This window comes from Dipodomys spectabilis, unplaced genomic scaffold (assembly GCF_019054845.1).
Source record: "Dipodomys spectabilis isolate Male_0828 unplaced genomic scaffold, ASM1905484v1 ptg000125l, whole genome shotgun sequence".
Lineage (NCBI taxonomy): Eukaryota > Metazoa > Chordata > Mammalia > Rodentia > Heteromyidae > Dipodomys > Dipodomys spectabilis.
In genome coordinates this window covers 12,592,384-12,609,987 of record NW_024870802.1, presented here as the reverse complement: position 1 = coordinate 12,609,987, position 17,604 = coordinate 12,592,384, and the positions used below count along the sequence as shown (strand labels likewise).

The following is a 17,604-nucleotide window of genomic DNA, read 5'->3' as shown; positions in this document are numbered from 1 at the left end:
CTCTTCTTGTTTCTACCTAAGGGAAAGTTTTTGCACACCATTTATTATCATATAATGTGAGACAATATAATATCATACATAACATAACATAATATGATGGGTAGGTTAACTTGGAAACCCTGAGGCAGACCGTGGATGGATGGATAGATGAATAGATACATTTGTACTAAGTATACATACATTATATCATTGTATTGATTTGTAAAAAGTTCCCGGTCTGCCTGGCTGTAATGAGATTTTTGAACTTTGCGTGGCGATCAATGAGAGGAATATTATTGGCCTGGAGAATTGATATACCTGCTCTCACTGGCTTGTTCTGCTCCCAGGCTGCCCCGGCCCCCCAGGTGTACGATTCCAGCAGACACTTAACCTTTTTTACAGTGTCATCAGGCTAAAAGGAATCTAATAGTGACACAGGACTTGTGCTCAGCACTCTGCCACTATTGCTTTCCTGTCACAAATAATTTATAGCCTTCTATTTCCATCCTGGAGACTGCACCCCAGCCCTGCCTCTTGCTTTCCCCCAGCTCCCAGAAATCAATAAACTCACACAGCCACAGTGGGACTTCAGGGTGCAAGGAGATGGACAGATGGACAAAGAGAGGGAGATGGAGAGAAGGGCAGAAAAAGATGGAGAGGGAGAGACAAAGAAGTAAACCATGAGAGGAAGAAGAAAAAAAGGGTGCAAATAGAGATGATGCGAGTCTCCCCTGAGCTATCTTCAATGGTTTGAGACCCCGTCTCTGTTCTGTCTTCACAAGTTTGATAGACTGTTGCCGAGGCCTTCCATTCAAATTTACAGAGGCAGTGAACATGTTTCGGTCTCCAAGGTAATGGAGGTAGAGCCTTCCTGGGATTTTAACTGAAGAAGAATTGACCTCACTACCAGTCTTATCATCCTTTAAAGTCCCACCACACACCTGTACCCCCACCTCCTGCCACCTCCTAGATTCTCTAGAATTCGTCCTCATGTCCCTACGTGTGATCCAGAACCCAGTCTGTCTTCTTGGGATTCTTTCTAATACTGCCTCTTTTGGGGGTTATCCTTTAACCCGTGCTATAGCTGTTTCCTATCTTTTTCATGCTCTTCCAAGGGTCTCAATAGCATCTGTATCTACAAAGCTGGGGCATATTGAGTAGGGAGGCCTCCTGCCTTCCTCCAGCTCATCCTTAAATGAAAGCAACCATGACTAGGAGTTGCCTATAGGAATAATAATACTAGTGGACATTATTATTATAGCTAGCACTTATTGAGCCAATCATCATTCTAATCACTTTATGTGGATTATTCTACTTAATACTCAGTTCAAGCCTGAAAAGTACATAATCATATTACCTGATTTTACAGAGAAGAGAAAAAGAAATTGCCTAGGTTTTGCAGGCAGTATGTCACGGAGTTGAGATTCTAGCTGAGGCAGGCTGAGCCTGGAACCTATTGCTATGCAAGGGTATGCTCTTATGAATGTGAGACTCTAAGCGCTTGAGATTCCATGCTGGGTATAGGCCAAAGCCCAAGGAAGCCAAGCTTTCATCTGAAATGAGTGAAGAAAGAGCATCCCGGGTAGGAAAATCTACTGGGAAGTAGGGAGCAATACCAGGCCAAACTTACCTGGAGTTATAAAGAATACAGATGTGTCTGGCTGACTTGTGGGGCCAAGATTGAAAAAATAGTTCGAGATGGAGTAGGAGGAATGTGGGAAAATGCCCCAAGGAGTCATCCTAAGCCATTGGTTTATGCTTTAACCCCTAGGGCCATTTTCCACACATTGGTTGTATATGGCATGGGCACTGGATGGCCATCAGGTGTCCAAGACTCTTGTTCTTAAATTCTCCATTTAGCTCTGGCTAGGCCCCATTGCCTGAGGTCGTGAATGGATACCAATGGCATTAGTAACATAGCAGGCACTCTGCCCAGCTCTTCTCCCATGCGCCACCAAGCTGCTGTCAGGGTGTAGTGATTTTCCATCACTTGCTGCCTCAGCTAAATCTGTACCAGGAACCCAGGGGTCAAAGGGCCCTGGGTAACAAAGACAGAAACTCCACCAGCCTGTCCAGTTATCTGTCTCTCCCAGACCTTTCCCTGGCTTCCTTCATCCAGAGCCCACTGGCCCACACAGAGCCACCACAGGCCCTGCAGCACCCTAGAAGTTTGTGCTGTCCCAAATCAGGAGCAGCAACTTCTGAGATGCCTAACATCCTTCTAGAATTTTCCTGTCGATGAGCCTACACCGTTCTCAACTACTGTCTGATTGTTTCCCACAGTAATCAGGCTTCTCCCCAACTCTTCAGAGATTACCTAACTTCTGTTTTACTGAGAGCAAACAGCCATAAAAACTCCTTTTCAGAGCTTTGCTGTGCTTGGCTAACCCTCTGCCCCACTCCCCCCTTGCGCTGCCCTGCTCTGTCTCCAGTCTCTTTGGCAGCCTCAGGCTTTCCCTCTGCATGGATTTTTCCTTCAGCCCACAAAAGTATCCAGATGATTGTTCTTGTACTGAAACACTCTCTGTACGTTCCACAGCCAGATCTGTTCTCTACTTCCCATGCAGCTGGCTACTTTTGTTGTCTCCTGGTTCCAGGTGCTCTCTAACCCTGCTCTGCCTGGTTCCTGCTTCAGCCTCTAGGATGACACTTTTCTCCCCTGTGTCACTAATAACTATCCAGATACCCAAGTGTGTGCTTCTTCTTATACACACATACCTTCATTCAGTCTTCAGGTTGCCATTGTCATGACAGATTAGGGTTTTTGTTTTTGTTTTTGTTTTTTGCCAGTCCTGGGACTTATACTCAGGGACTGGACACTGTCCCAGAGCCTCTCGGTGCTCAAGGCTAGCGCTCTACCACTTGAGCCGCAGTGCCACTTCTGGCTTTTTCTGTTTATGTGGTAAGGGAGAATCAAACTCAGGGTTTCATGCATGCTAGGCAAGCACTCTATCACTAAACCACATTTCCAGCCCAGATTACTATCTTAAAACACTGGAAGGCAAGGGTCTCATTCCTACAGCTTGCAAGTGTTCAGCAAAAGCTGATTAAAGCTGAATTGGCTCATGGCTTATAACTCACCTGGCTGGTTGAGGTGAGCTTGGCTTAAGATCCAGTGGCCTAGCACTTCCCTCTCTACTTTCCTTAGTTTGGGGTATTGGAAAAGCACCCTCTTTTCAAATCTGGAGGACTATGATAAGGTCCCAGTTATAAAACTAGCTCCAAAATGATGTCCAGCCACAGGAGGTCCTGGTACCAGAAAATGTCAAATTGAGGAGGGAAAAGAAAGGTGGGCAACCAGCCACCAGAGCAGTTGTTCCCTCTCCCCCATCTTTGCTACCAAAACTCAAGGGATGAGGATGAAGCTGAGGAGCCTGGGAGGGCACTGGCCAGGGCAGTGTGATGTGTGATACTGTTGTGATGCTGTTGCAGGATCATCCGGACCAAAGTTCAGCAGCCTTTCCACCCAACGCCGGATGGGGCAGGGACAGGAGTGACTGCTCCTGGTCACACCATCGGTAAGAGGGCTCGGGGAGGAGGGAAAGACAAGCTGGCCCAGAAAAGCCAAGATACAGACCAGTCCTGGGAGCTGCCCATTTCAATGACCTCTAGGGTCTGCCCTGTTTTCCACACCATGTTTCCTCTTGTTCCTGAGTTCCTAGAGGCCCAGAGTCTCCCTGAGATCCTCCCACCCATCCTCTGATTTAGTCTATATTGTCTCTCTCTAACTTATTTTTATTTTTAGTAATTCTTCTTTTTACCCTTCTTTCTTTTGCTCTATTATATTTTAAATTTTTAATTCTGTATATTCTTCTTTCTTTCATAGCTACTTTCTTACGCCATTTCTGTTTCAAATTATCCCACCTTGTCTCCTTTCTACCCTTTGTTCCCTTCTCTCCCCACCCCTCCTCTGCATCCTTTCCCTCCCTTTCTCTCGGTCATCTCCCTCCCCTCCCTTTCTTCCTTCTCCATTCACTCTTCTCTACCTCCCCTTCCAACCCTTTTCTCTTCTTCCTCTCCCCTCCTCTTCTTGTATGTGTGGCTCTCGATCTATCCCTGTTTCCATTCTTCCTTCCTCATGGTCTCTCTTCCTTTGGCCTGTTTCTCCTGATTTCTTTTCTTTCGTTCTTTCTTTTTCTTTTTGTCAGTCCTGGGGCTTGAGCTCAGGGCCTAGGCACTGTCCTTGAGCTCTTTTTGCTCAAGGTTAGAGCTCTACTACTTTGAGCCACAGAGCCACTTCCAGTTTTCTGGTGGTTAATTGGAGATAAGAGTCTCACAGATTTTTCCTTCCCTGGGCTGGCTTTGAACCATGATCTTCAGATCTCAGCCTCCTGATTCACTAGGCATACAGGCATGAGCCACAGGGCACGGTTTCTCCTGATTTCTTTGTCTCTGCTTCATCCATGATGTAGCCTTTTGCCTCTCTCCAACCTTCCTATCTCAGTTCTTGACTCAACTCAGGGTCTTTCAACGGCATGTCCCAGGCCTGCCAACACACCGGCTGGCACACTTTCCCATCACCATGCATACACACACACACACACACACACACACACACACACACACACACACACACACACACACACAAACTGATCTTTGGCTCTTGGTGCTTCATGCTATTGTCACCATAGATGAGGCCTGGAGTCCAAAGAAATGGGATGCAATTACATTTGTCTTACTACTGCTCTTGGCAGCTATCCCCTTCTCTCTTGACCAACAGGAAGTAGAAATGGCTGGTCCCAGCCCTCCTGGAGTTGGCAGGAGCCTTTGTTTGCCAGGCCTAGGTAACAGCGTGTGCTGGGAGGGAGGGTTGGACCAGGCTGTACCTGAGCTCACCATGGCAGAGTGAATGGGGTCATAGTCTGTCCCCTGAGGGGGAATTTAGGAACTTTTTAAGTGGTTTCAAGACCAAAAGCAACTGAGGGGGGAGGGGGGAGAGAGAAACTGTATGCTTCTGAGAAGTATTAGAACAAGCTTTGAGATTCCCAGAGTCAGAAACAGAATTATCACAGAGCTATAGGCTCCAAATAGTAGCTGGTAAAAACTGCTCAGGAGAAAGGAATGATGAGCTGGGATTTGAGGGGGGAAGAATTTGCCCAGACCCTAATTGGATGTGCTATTCAAAAGGTATTCTAAGACCCATGCTCCCTAGAAAGCCATCAAAGTACTTTCTAAACTAAACCAACCTTAGGGTTTCCTAGGCCTATACACAGTCTATCTACAGAGAAGGTGCTCCAGGACCCAGTGAAACCATAGGCTACAGAAGCCTGAGTTGACTGGTCACTACTTTGCATGGGCTGAACAGAAGGAGTAACAGCCTAAACTGCGCAAGTCGATGTTTCCTCCCTTCAGCCTCAGGAAGAAGGGGAATCTAGGCTCCGCATCCCTCCTTCTGTCCTCTGCTTCTTTCTTCCCCCAGCCGTGGGGCTTTGGCCTGAGACCACACCTGTTATCCTGATGGCATTTCCTTCTTCTTCTTGTCCAGTTCCCAGCACTGCCTCCCCTCCTGTTTCCAGCGCCTCCAATGACCCAGTGGGATCCTACTCCATCAATGGGATCCTAGGGATACCTCGCTCCAATGGTGAGAAGAGGAAACGTGATGAAGGTAGGGAGGAGGGAAGAGGTTTGGCTTCCCCTCTGCGTGCTTTGTCCTTGGACTCAGAGCTCCGGTTTCTGCCTGGCCTTGCAGCTGCTCTGTTGTGAGATCAGTTTTAGTTGCAAAGCCCAGGTACCCCCACTGCCCTGCTGGCTCCTGGAGAGTGGGAGGGAGGCTGCTGGTGGGGCCACTAGCTTCACCATCTGCTCAGCCCTAAGGGCTTCACCTTCTGCTGAGACACACCCCATCTCTCCCTATGGGATGCCAGGAGGAGACATGTGAACCTTTTACCTTAGGAGGTTGTGAGGACAGCTGGTCTGTGACCAAGGATGAAAGGCCAACTGACTTTGTCCTCACTTGATCCCAACCCATTGGAAGGTACTGGGTGATGTCATGTATACTGGCTGTGGGTTTTGTTTTTTCCTCCGCCCTCATGGAGCTGGACTCTCCATGAGAGTGGATGTCACTCCGGTTCCCCACGGGCCCATCTCCTTCTTCCTCTGCAGCCCTCAAGGCATAGCCAAGTTATTAAGCTATGAGTTAAAGGGAATGAGGAATGAAGAGGAGATGGGAAGAAAGAAAATAAGGGGACAGTGATGGGGATGAACTTGGTTCAAGGTGCTTTCTCAAATACGCCAGCACTAGGGGTCCTTTGGTGACCATCTGGTTCTCCTCTGATACATGAGGCCAGTGTACAGAGCTGTCAGGGCAGGCAAACAGACACCAGTGTCTCAGACCTTGCTTCCTGCTCCAGTTCTCCCACAGTCTCAGCCAGGGAAGTGGTAGCCTCCTGGATTTTCAGAGTATAGGATTTTATAGCTATCTTCCATGACCTCTACAGAATCCTCCAAAGATCAGCATAAGGGGCGAGGGGTGACCATATTTCGCACCAGCTCAGGCCAGTTCCAATTTATGCCTATTTTCTCTGCATCTCTGCCAATCAGCCTCTTCTTTGTCTCTCAAGAATGTCCCATTTGGACAATAGCTTCTGTGGTCACCCTAAACATAGACAGGTCTTTGATGGGAGCCACTTGATAAAGAACAAGAGGAGAGGGACACAGTCTCTCTGGGCCACAGTCTATATTCTCCAGGCCCAGGCAGAGAGAAGAGAGTATGAGAGCCCTGGCCTCTAGCAGAAGGGCCAGAGTGTATAGGAGAGGCCTGGGCCTGGCAAGACAGTGATGACCTGGTGCTGGCTTCCTTCCAGAAGCCCTAATGGCCTCGTTTCACAGGGAAACAGCTTGTCTGGCTCTATTTCTCCTTCTTCCAAAATATCCAAACCCATTTGGCTGCCACGGCCTTTGCCACTCACTAAATTTCATTGTGGTTGTTTTGGCGGCAGCCCCTGATGGGCAAAGGGAGGCCGAGTGAACAGCCCTGAGTCCCAGATCTCCCTGGGGTTTCCCATACTCAGGCCTTAGCCAAGCTCCCTGGAACCCTGGATGCTTTGGTAGAGTCTGCTTCAAACCCTAAGGGTTTCTCTTTAGCCACCTGCCTTGTTTAGTGTATGAGATATCCAAGAGATTGGAGAGGCCACTGAAGCCTCTCTGTTCTCTCTTTGGTTGGCTTGCAGTTGGGGGTTGCCTGCCCTCTGCTACTTGGGTTCGGATGAGCTGTGAAGGGATGCCGAGGGTAGGGAAGTACTGGCCTGAGGCTGTGGCCATCCAGGGGTGGGGCAAGGCAGGCACAGAACAGAGTAATCTCTTCTCTGAGCAGTTCCCATTCATTGTTTCGAGCCAATTCAATTCAATGAATTTCTTGCACACCAGCTACAAGAAAGGCTAGATATAGAGGGTCCCCAAGCAGAACAAGATATGATTCTTATCCTTAAGGAGCTTACATTCTATCAGGGTTCAGAAAACACTGAGAGCAGAGAGCCTAAAGGCTATCAGATGCAGTGTGCAGTGGAGGTCTTGCTGGGCCCTGGGAGATGGCATGGGAAGAAGGGTGGGAGAAGGGCCAGGGCCCTGCCGGGAAGATCTGCTCTTTGAGAAGAGGCTAGGTAATAATTGAGGGGAGTCTTAAAGACAATAGCCTGGAAGTCTTCCTCATAAAGTAGGTCTTGTGACCAGAGGCTCTGGGGCCAACAAAGTCAGAGTAGCTTTGTCAGCAAAGAGGGAGAGGGGTGTGAGACAAGGCCAGGTAGATGGTAAGGGTCACAGGCTATATGCCAATACCTGGACAAGTAAGAAGGGTGGGCTTGTTTTTGAAGGAAGGGGTAGGCCTGAAGGAGTCTGAGCAGGAAGGGACAGGAGCAGGGCTGGGTGGAGGGGCTCAGCAGTGTGACAGTGATGTCAGCAGGCAGACAGTGTAGGAAGTGGTTGAAATCTTCAGGTGAAGAACAGTGTGGGGCCTCAGAGTTTCCTCTTAAATATTTACCTGATGAATCTCAGCAAGAGGCAAGAATCTCCAGGCACTGCTTATTTGTGTGTGTGTGGGGGGGGGAGGATTTCTCCTGCCCCTTCTCTCCTCTTAGCCAGCCTCAGGCATGAAGGAGCTGAACTTCTATTCCCTGGAGACCAGGTTTGGGAAGAGATCAGCTTTCTCTTAGTACCTGCACCTCCCCCCCCCATTTTTTTTGCCAGTCATAGGGCTTGGACTCAGGGCCTGGGCACTGTCCCTCAGCTTCTTTTGCTCAAGGCTAGTGCTCTACCACTTGAGCCACAGCACCACTTCTGGCTTTTTCTGTTTATGTGGTACTAAGGAATTGAACCTAGGGCTTCGTGCATGCTAGGCAAACACTACCACTAAATCACTTTCCAATCCATCCACCCTATTTTTTATTCCTAGGACTCAGGTGGGAAGGGATAGGAGAGGAAAGGAGAGAACAAAGGTAAAGCTGAACATCCCTCTTCCCCTTCTCTCACTCCAGAGGCCTTCGAGCAGCCAGTCTGGTTTGCATTAGGGAGCAGCTCAGATGATTAAGAATAGGAGAGATAATTATGTGTCAAGATGATGTAGCCCAACACTGCAGTCAGGCCAAGGTAGCATAGCAGCTGGCAGGCCAGTAGCAGGAGGAGCCTTGGGCACAGGCTGCACAGACACCCAGGTGTGTCCTTCAGCTCTTGGCCCAGGACTGCAGGTGAAAGGGAAACTGAGTTGGGGGACTGTAGGGCATTGGAATGAGGCCACGGATGCATGTCCAGGGACTAGACCCTAGAGGGAGTGGGGGGACAGGCATATCTCCCTCCAGGAGAACTCTGGATACCCTGATCACACTGGCCCTCCTTCGGCCTCAGGCTCTTTGGCATCTCCCTTGAAGTGTCATACCCTGAAGACAAGCCAGGCACCTTGCTGCCCTCCAGGAGCTGCTTCGGCTCCTGCCTCTAGGTACAGCATGGACTATTCTTCAGCTCTAACAATGACACAATGGTGGGCATTAGCGAGGACAATCATTGCAATGGGTGCTGGCATTTGTGGCCACAATCTCAGCAGTAGTTATTGGTGTTCGCAGAGATAATACCCAACATTATTGGCACTGGCACTTAGAATATGGACACCATTATTAGTATCTGCAGCAATCATATCCATGGAGATATTTGTAAAAGGTTGATCAGCTTTGACTGAGGGCACAGGGAAGCTGGCTGCTTGAGACTCTTGTAGGCCCTGGCCCATGTGAAACCCTCAGATTTTCTTTGAAGAAATGTGCTACTCAAGAAGCTTTGATACTTCCCAGGAGTCCAGTGGCTTTCCGAAGGAGACAGGCAGACAGGCTTGGGAGAGATGAAATCATGTCATGAAGCACCCAGAAACTAGGTTTTGTATCAGTCTGAGTCAGAAGAATCCTCATTCAGTACTCTTCATTTCTTAGCTATAATTATGGGCAGGTATATTAGGGTTGGATTCCTAGGGACATCAATTTGCTAATGTTGCATATTCTGGTTTCTGAGGCTAGAGGACAGATTTGTAGTGCCCTATCTATAACCAGGTTAATACACAAGGCTATAGGTTCAATCTTCAGCGCCAGGAAACAAAACAAAACAGAAAACCTCATTTTTTTATTTCTCCCCCGTTGCTTTGAGCTGCGGCCCAAAGCACTGCTATCTATCAGCTGGGGTGTTGAAGCACAGAGCAGTTATATAACTTGTCCAAATATCCAAATGAAGTCATATGGTGAGAGTCTGCTGATGTGTGTGAGGGAGGTGTGTTAGTATCATCCTTTGATGTGTGGGATTGCAGGGGGCTGTGGTTTTGCATTCCATTAATTAGATGCACAATGAATTGTGCAGTTGAGTGGTGCCAAGCCCGTGCAGTTGTGCGTTTGCAGGAGGGCAGGTTTCATGGCTTCAAATGGCTGAATCCTGTCACTGCCCTTAATGGCTCCCTTCTGCTTTGGATGAAGCTGTAACTAGAAGACACTATTTATTTCTTTAGTGTCCCACCTAGAAGTCCTAGAGATTGTTGCTTAAGTTACTCTCGGAGTAGAAATAGGGGACTAGACTACGGAACTGAGCAGTGCTGCCTTTGTCCAGAGCCCTAAAAGGAGGCAAGGGAAGGCAGCAAAGTCTCCAGGAAGGAAGGTGCCAGTCCAACCAAGGCTGGTGTATAGTTCCAGGAGCCTCCCATCGACAGGGACAGTGGCTCCGGAAGACTGTGAGCTCTGGATTTGAATCATAGCACCACTCACTTGCTGTGTGGCCTTGGGTCAGTTAACCTGCTTCAGCTCAGTTTTCTTATCTGTAAAATGGAGATAGTAACAATACTTACTGCCTGAAGACTAGAAAGGATTTAATGAGATCATAGATCTAGAGTTTTGAGCCAAATCCATCTTGGAAGATGAATCTTTATACATCTTCCAAAGGAAATGCAATTGGCAGGTGTAGATTTCATGGGAAAATGAAGCTTATTTAGAAAGAAATTTATTTGGGCCCTGGCTTCCTAGCCTCAGTGGTGCTTCTTGTAACTATGGTAACCTTTCACTGATCCAGGGATGAGCTAACCTGGATGGGAGCAGTGCAGTCAGCCTCCTCCTGTGTATTTGGGACAAGCCTTGTCCATCCTTACTGGTTAATTTGCTCTGTGGTTGTCTGGTGAGCCATACATATATCATATTTTAGCCTCCAAAAGTATTTTTTTCTGTCCTTCTTTTCTTTTTGGCTTTGTACTTGTGAGGTAGGACTCTACCACTGACCCATGGAGCCAACCCTCCTTTGAATTTTGTTATTTTGAAATCATGTTTTGCTTTTTGTCCAGGTCTATACCAGGACTGAAGTCCTCCTATTTTATGCTTTTCATGAGATAGCAAGTGTGTATCTCTTTTTTTTGGGGGGGGGGGGAATCCAGTCGTGGGCCTGAACTCTGGGCCTGAGCACCGTCCCTCAGCTCTTCAGCTCAAGGCTAGTGCTCTACCACTTGAGCCACAGCGCTACTTCTGGCTTTTTTTTTTCTGCTTATGTGGTGCTGAGGAATCGAACCCAGGGCCTCATGCATGCAAGGCAAGCGATCTACCACTGAGCCAACTTCCCAGCCTACCAAGTGTGTATCTCTGTGCCAGTTTCTTCTGTTGAGATGCAGTCCCAAAAACTATTTTGACTGGGCTGGCCTAGAACTTCACTTCTCCTGATCCCAGCCTCCCAGGTATCCCAATGACAGACACATGTCACTGCACCTAGTCGTTGGCCGGGTTTTTGCCTAGCTGGCCCCAAACCTTGATCCTTCCAATCTTACTCTTCTAAGTAGCTAGGATTACAGGCATAAACACCTTTACTTGGTACACAGGCATTTCCTATGTGTGTGGATAAATAAAAGACACCCCCCTTTTTCTAATATGGGGGCATCATTCCTTCTGTTCATCTGTGTACATTCCTGTACATTCATTTATTACGATAGGCCCATATGCATTTTTATGTGATCTATTTATTTATATGAATATGTTCATGTGTTCTCCCTCTCTGAGATCTTTGGGTGTAAGAGGATGGACAGTGCCAGGTGTTGGGAACCCATGCAGTGTTGGAGGTAGCTTTGTGTTTGGAGAGATTAGTAATGTGATTGTGTGTATGTCCACCAGCACCAGTGATCGTGGACAGCCATAGGCCAGACCTGAGCACACCAAGTGTCTGGGGTTCTGGAAAAGGGAATGTGTATACTGCTAGTCCCCAAGGACCCATAGATAATATACCTGTTGATGAATGGGTGGATGGCTCTGAGCCTGTCTCTAAAGGTACCTGGAGCCCCAGGCTAGGAAAATTGAAACTAAGAATGAATACTTCTCAGGCTGTGAAGAAGTTACCACTCAGAACCCTTATAGCCCTTCTGAAAGGAGTCTAGTCTCTCAGTCTCAAGGTCTAGCCCCCATCTTCTATCTGCCATTCTTTTGGGATCTCCCAGTGTTTGTCTGTCTCTTATTTGCCCTAGTTGAGGTATATACAGATCCTGCCCACATTAGAGGAGGTAGAGGATTGCAGCTGGTCTGGACTTTAAGAGGTATAAGGGCCAGAGGGAATATGATATGGGCATCCATGGGGAATATCTCAGGGGTGGCAGTTAGAGAACATTCCAAGAGCAGAAAGGAGGCAGGGCTTAAGTCTTCCACTGGGAACCCAATTTGCTAATAGAGTCTCCCAGCCTGGATCACTTCCTCCATGGGCCACTGAGGGGTTTGGGGACTGAGGCCTGGTGGCCTGGAGGTCAGGTACTTAGTGGATGGGGGCAGCTATTCCAGCCCTTGGAAAAACAAAGAGCAGATCGGGCAGTAAAACAAAAGCAAAGGAGACCTGGAAGCACCTGACAGCCCTAATTCATCACGGCCCAAGTTTTTTCCTGTGTTCCCATTATATTTGTTTGTAAAAGTGGAAATCAATTTTGAAGGTAATTTTCTGGAAAGAATGGAAGGGAGGTGGGAGGGCCGGATAAGGCAGAGATGGTAAAAGGAAAAATTTAGGCCAGGCACAGCCCAGGGGCAGCTCTTGGCAAGGTGAAAGAAAATTGCATATTCAATCTCCATCCATGAATCTCCCTCACTGCTGCCCGCCTCCTGCTTGAAAACAATGAAGGCTTTTTCCCAGCGCTGGGCAGGGCCTCGGTATCAGCCTCACTTTAACTTCAGGGTCATTAATTCCCTGATTATTGAAGGAGAAGAGAGGGTTGCAGCATCGTCAATTCCAAAGGCACCCCCCCATGTGATCAGGCACTGGCTGGGGGGGGGGGGTAGCAGGGTGAGGTGAGGTGTTGTTTCAGAAGGGGGTGGGGAAAGAGGAAATGGGGAGCCACCTGGACTGGGGGGCAGGAAGCCAGGAGGAGGGTGGAAGAGGCAGTCATTACTGCATACCTCTGTTGTGTTGTTATTGCAAATTAAAAGTAGCATGTTCCACTCCAGAGCTATCTTTGGGGAGGGAGGGGCACTGAGGGAGGTGGGGGGATCTTATCATTGCTTCTTCAGCAGACCAGCCGTGGTGTCACCGTGTGAGGTGACATTTGAATTTACAATTCCGCTGAGAAAAGCCATTAATTCACAAATTAACATTTCTCCCTCTCCCTCTCTCTTTAACACTCTCTCCCTCTCTCACATGGATGTGCAAGCAATTGAAAAGACAAAGGAAATAGCCTTAAGGAAGAGACTTTACTGCTAGTCTGTCTGTGCTGAGATTGCTCCCCCTGCTTCCAGATAGATAAACCAATTACCTGAGCAGCTCTGCTCCTGGCCGCCCGTGATCGCCTCCTTTTGTAGGCTGCCTCCATGGCTGGCTTACACTTGGTGTATCTCATTAATGGAAACCAGGCGTGCCCTGGCCACCAAGTTCTCTTTCTAGTTGTCCTTTGGAGAGGCATTGGGAGGAGAGCCAGGGTGAGAAAAGGAAGGCAAGAAGGACCCTGGGGAAGAAAAAAATTGCTACTGCTCAACTGCCTGGGTGGGTCCTGGGACTTGGGTGCTGCCCGCTGAGTTGGCATATTGGGAGAGGAAGTGTTCTGGTGAACTGTTGTGTCTGTGAGCTTGCTCTGATCTGAACAAGCTGGGTGTGGGTTGACATTTAAAGGCAGAGGCTGGAAACTGAGTCTGACCCTTTCAGTAGCCTTTGGTCAGGGTGCAGAGAGCTGGCTGGAATGGGGAGGCATCTGAACTCATCGGTATTGAAAGAGCTTAGGGAAGTTTTGCTGAGTGTGCATTCTTTTAGTGGGACACGATGCAGCCTGGAGGAGCTGGGAGGGATGCCGAGGATGGCCCGCCTGAAAGACATAAGGTGGCACCATATTGGGTAAACAAAATGAGAGTATACTGATTTCTTAACCTGAACCCAAGTGTTTAAGTTCAATTATATCTTCTAATTCTTACAGAGAGAGAGAGAGAGAGAGAGAGAGAGAGAATAATCTGATTCCCTTCACAGAGAACTCAGTAGTCCTCTCTTATCCACAGGGGATATATTCCAGTAGACCCACTGGATTTAAATCATAGATGGCACCCAACCCTATATGTACTTTGTTTTTTCCTATCCATTTAAAAAAGTTTAAGTTACAGGTTAGTCACAGTAAGAAAATTTAAAAATAATAACCAATGTAAAACAGAATAATTATAGCAATGTATTAGCACCATGACAGTTAAAACAGAGACAGCTACCAAGTGACTCACCGATATGGAGTGGATAAGCTAAACAAAAGGATGATTTACTCACAGGGCGGGACAGAGCAGAACGTCTGCAGATTTCCTCATACTACTTAGAAAGGTGCACAACTTAAAACTTAACGAATTGTTTATTTCTGGAATTTTCCATTTCGTGTCTTTAGATTGTAGTTGCCCATGAGGAACAGCAAGCAAGGAAAAGGGAGGTGTCATGAAGGTGCCTTGTGGATGATTTTGGCATTACATGGCTTCACATGCATAATACACATGTCACAGACTATACATGTCTCTCTACAGGTCCTATGGAAATCCAGAAAACAAAGCTATAGGAAGCTACAGAGTTTTCCTGACTATCAGATCTCAGTCTATGTTTATTTTCCAGTGAATATTCAAAATCTAGCTGATATCCAGTTTTTGAAAGTTAAGTTTAAAGATCATCCTTTACTAATTCACCAGCAAAAGAAACACACTTAGTAATGTACATTCAGGATTTTGATGATATCTTCCTAGTAGCCAGGAAAAATCTATTGGTCATACACACGGGGAACCATTTTCCTCTTAGTGAAATCGTATATTAGCTAAGCTAAATAATGTTGGCCACTAGTCTGTAGAATGACTGCTGTCATTCTATAGAGGTAGGTTATGTCCAACTCTTATTAAGACCTTTATTGAAGGCCCTGTGTATATGGGACTTGTGTTTTCCTATGGGGACAAGTAGAGGAGTTTAGCTAAGGTTGTATGGATCTGACATAAGTATATTAATTTGCTTATAAATCGCTGCAAGATATCCTGGTAACTTACATCATTTCCCAACTCATTTATGCTATTGTGGATGATGAGTAGGTTGTTTGAGAAAGTATTTTGAGGTTTAACACAAAAGAGTAAATACATGCAGAGGCAAAAAGTTAGAATGAATGGGCCAACCATCCCGTAAGAGAGGGCACAAATTTGCTTTGGAGGGCTCTGTGTGTCTGTTTAATCCAGGACATTGGGTATAGTAGAAGTGTCACTCATTCCTTAGCCAAGGTTAGCAGGTTCTCTGTCCTGCTCCTGTATTTGCAGCCTTGCATGAGCACCCATATGTTAGCTCATGACTTAGAAATCTACAAAACCCACCAGCTCAGTTCTGCCCTTCTCCTCCCCCCTCCCCCCCCCCCTGCTGCAGGAGGGAGGAGCCAGGTGCAGCGCTATCCCCCAGGCCTGTGTCTCATGAGCTCATCTGTCTGGTGCCTCCTCCTTTGCACGCCTTTGGACAGTAGGGAGGTCTGGAACATGTCCCCTTAGAATGGGTTTGGAGAAAATGAAGGGTTGGGGACACCTAGGATCACTGCTTACCAGAGTAATAGATCCTGGCAGCCTTCCACAGTCCAGCCCAGAGAAAGATCCCTCCCCGTTCTGTCTTCCTCAGGGCCATAGTGATCTTGGGGCTCCCTGGGACTCTCCCATTCTTCCTTGTGAGGGGTGGAAAGGCCAAAAGGTCTGGGGGAGGGTGGGGCCTGGCACAGGGGCTGGGAGACAGTCACGAGTCTCAGCCTCTCAGCCGCCTCAGAGCAGAGTTGCGGCAGAGCCAGTAATTCAAACCATCCTGACCCTTCGGTGAACCTGAACCTGCTGACCTTGACAGCACTAGACAAGAGGCCTCACAAACCTCAACCTATGCGAGGCCCTGCTTGTCTCCCTCCCTTCCTTGAAGCCTGTGGCCAGGCCTCCAGGTGGCTTCTCATTTGGCCATCCCCATGAAATGTCAGCATAGCCCTCCCTCCTTGAGGTTGTCCACCTGCCTCAAAGCACCCTTTGTGATCATCTCCATTGGAGACAAGGTGTGGCATCTCTTGGGGCCCATCTGGGATACTGTCTGAGGTACTGTCCTGTGTGATCAGATGAGGGGAGCTTTCACCCCTTCCCTTTACCTTAGCCCTAGGCTTCATCTTGTCAGGACTCTGTGTGTGTGTGTGTGTGTGTGTGTGTGTGTGTGTGTGTGTGTGTGTGTACTCGTGTTCTTGTGCTCACATGAGAGCACATGGAGGCAGAGATATAATGTGATGGATGGGGGAGGGAAGATGAGCTGGAGGAAAGCAGCCCCACGAACCTGCATTAAAGTAAATGCAGTTTATGAAGTTTATGCTTTCCTCCTCGGGAGAGCTGGATTCTATCCAGCTGCCTCTCAGAGCCTGCCAGGCACCTCCTGAAGCAGAAAGTGTAGGCAGGAGAGCGAGCAAGTGAGCAAAACAGAGAGATGCACAGACATCCACGTGCATGTGTGCATGCACGTACACACACACACACACACCACCCTCGGCTGTGGCAGCCTGGAAGCCCAGGACAGAAGGATACAGATGGTGTGTTTGCAGGAAGTGTCTCTAGGAGCTCCTCTTTCTGTCCCTCTTCACTGCCCACCTGCCATATCCATTGTCTCAGGCAATGTGGGCAGTGTGGGCAGCATCGTGGTGGTATATGGTAAGCTGAGCCAAGGGCAGTATGAACCAGAGGGAGCATCTACACTGCAGCTTGAGTGGTTTGGGGCAGTGTTTATAAGGACTGGACAGTAAAAGGGAACAGAATGTGGTACCACTGGGCCTCCCAGAAATCTGCTCCTTTTTCAGAGTCTGGGTATGGACCAAGTAGATACTTGAGGCCACTGGAGACACATTGCAGTCTCTTAAATAGAAACAATTCAAGATTTTTAAAAGCTTTTTTCCCCTGAGAATTCAAAGTCACTTATAAGTGACTGATAAGCCAGAGTGTGGGGACTCTCAGAAGGACTTAGAAGCCCTTCCAAATCCTTCCTATGCTCAACACATGGTTCGTGTGTGTACCAGGAATGTATATGTAAGTAGGGCTATGTGTGTGTGTGTGTGTGTGTGTGTGTGTGTGCGCGCGCGCGCGCTAATGCCAGGACTGGCACTTGAACTCAGGGCCACTCACACTTGTTCAGCTTCTTCACTCTTGGCTAGTACTCTACCACTTGAGTCATGCTTCCAGTTCCAGCTTTTTTTTTTTTTAATGATCAGTTGGAAATAAAAGTCTAGTTTAGGCTGACTCCAAACCTTAATTCTCAGATCTCAGTCTCCTGATAATTAGGATTCTATGTCTGAGATTCCAGTGCTTGGCTTAGAATCTTTGACTTTTGAGGAAACGGACACACAGAGAAGAAAGTAACTGATAAAGAAATGTGCAGCGAAGGCCTTTCCTCTTGCCCATGGCTGTGGCAACATTAGGACCCTTGCCCCTGGCTTGTGTGACATACCTCAACTGGAAACATACAGTAAGGAGAAATGTACTTCTTATCTCTTTCTGGGAATTTCATGCCTCTATTCAAGTTCTGTCAGGAGCTGGGACAGAGGAGGTCTTTGAAGGTAGAAAAAAAAGAGAGAGAGAGAGAGAGAAGAAAGCGGATAAGAGGGAGGGTAAAGATGGGCAGAAATTGCTGATTGTGGAGGATGTCCTGGACTGCCAAGAGATGCCAGACACAGAA

General features: G+C 47.8%; 1 protein-coding gene across 6 annotated transcripts in view; it reads left to right on the top strand.

The window, feature by feature from the left end:
- Pax2 (paired box 2) overlaps positions 1 to 17,604 on the top strand; it is a 92,376-nt gene that overhangs the window by 38,589 nt on the left and 36,183 nt on the right. For 5 of the 6 annotated variants that reach the window (XM_042689320.1, XM_042689319.1, XM_042689323.1 and 2 more), the window contains exons 5-6: positions 3,412 to 3,497; positions 5,465 to 5,584. In XM_042689320.1, coding sequence (XP_042545254.1) covers positions 3,412 to 3,497; positions 5,465 to 5,584 — 206 coding nt within the window. The remainder of the gene's footprint in view (positions 1 to 3,411; positions 3,498 to 5,464; positions 5,585 to 17,604) is intronic. The other variant, XM_042689321.1, reaches the window with a different exon arrangement.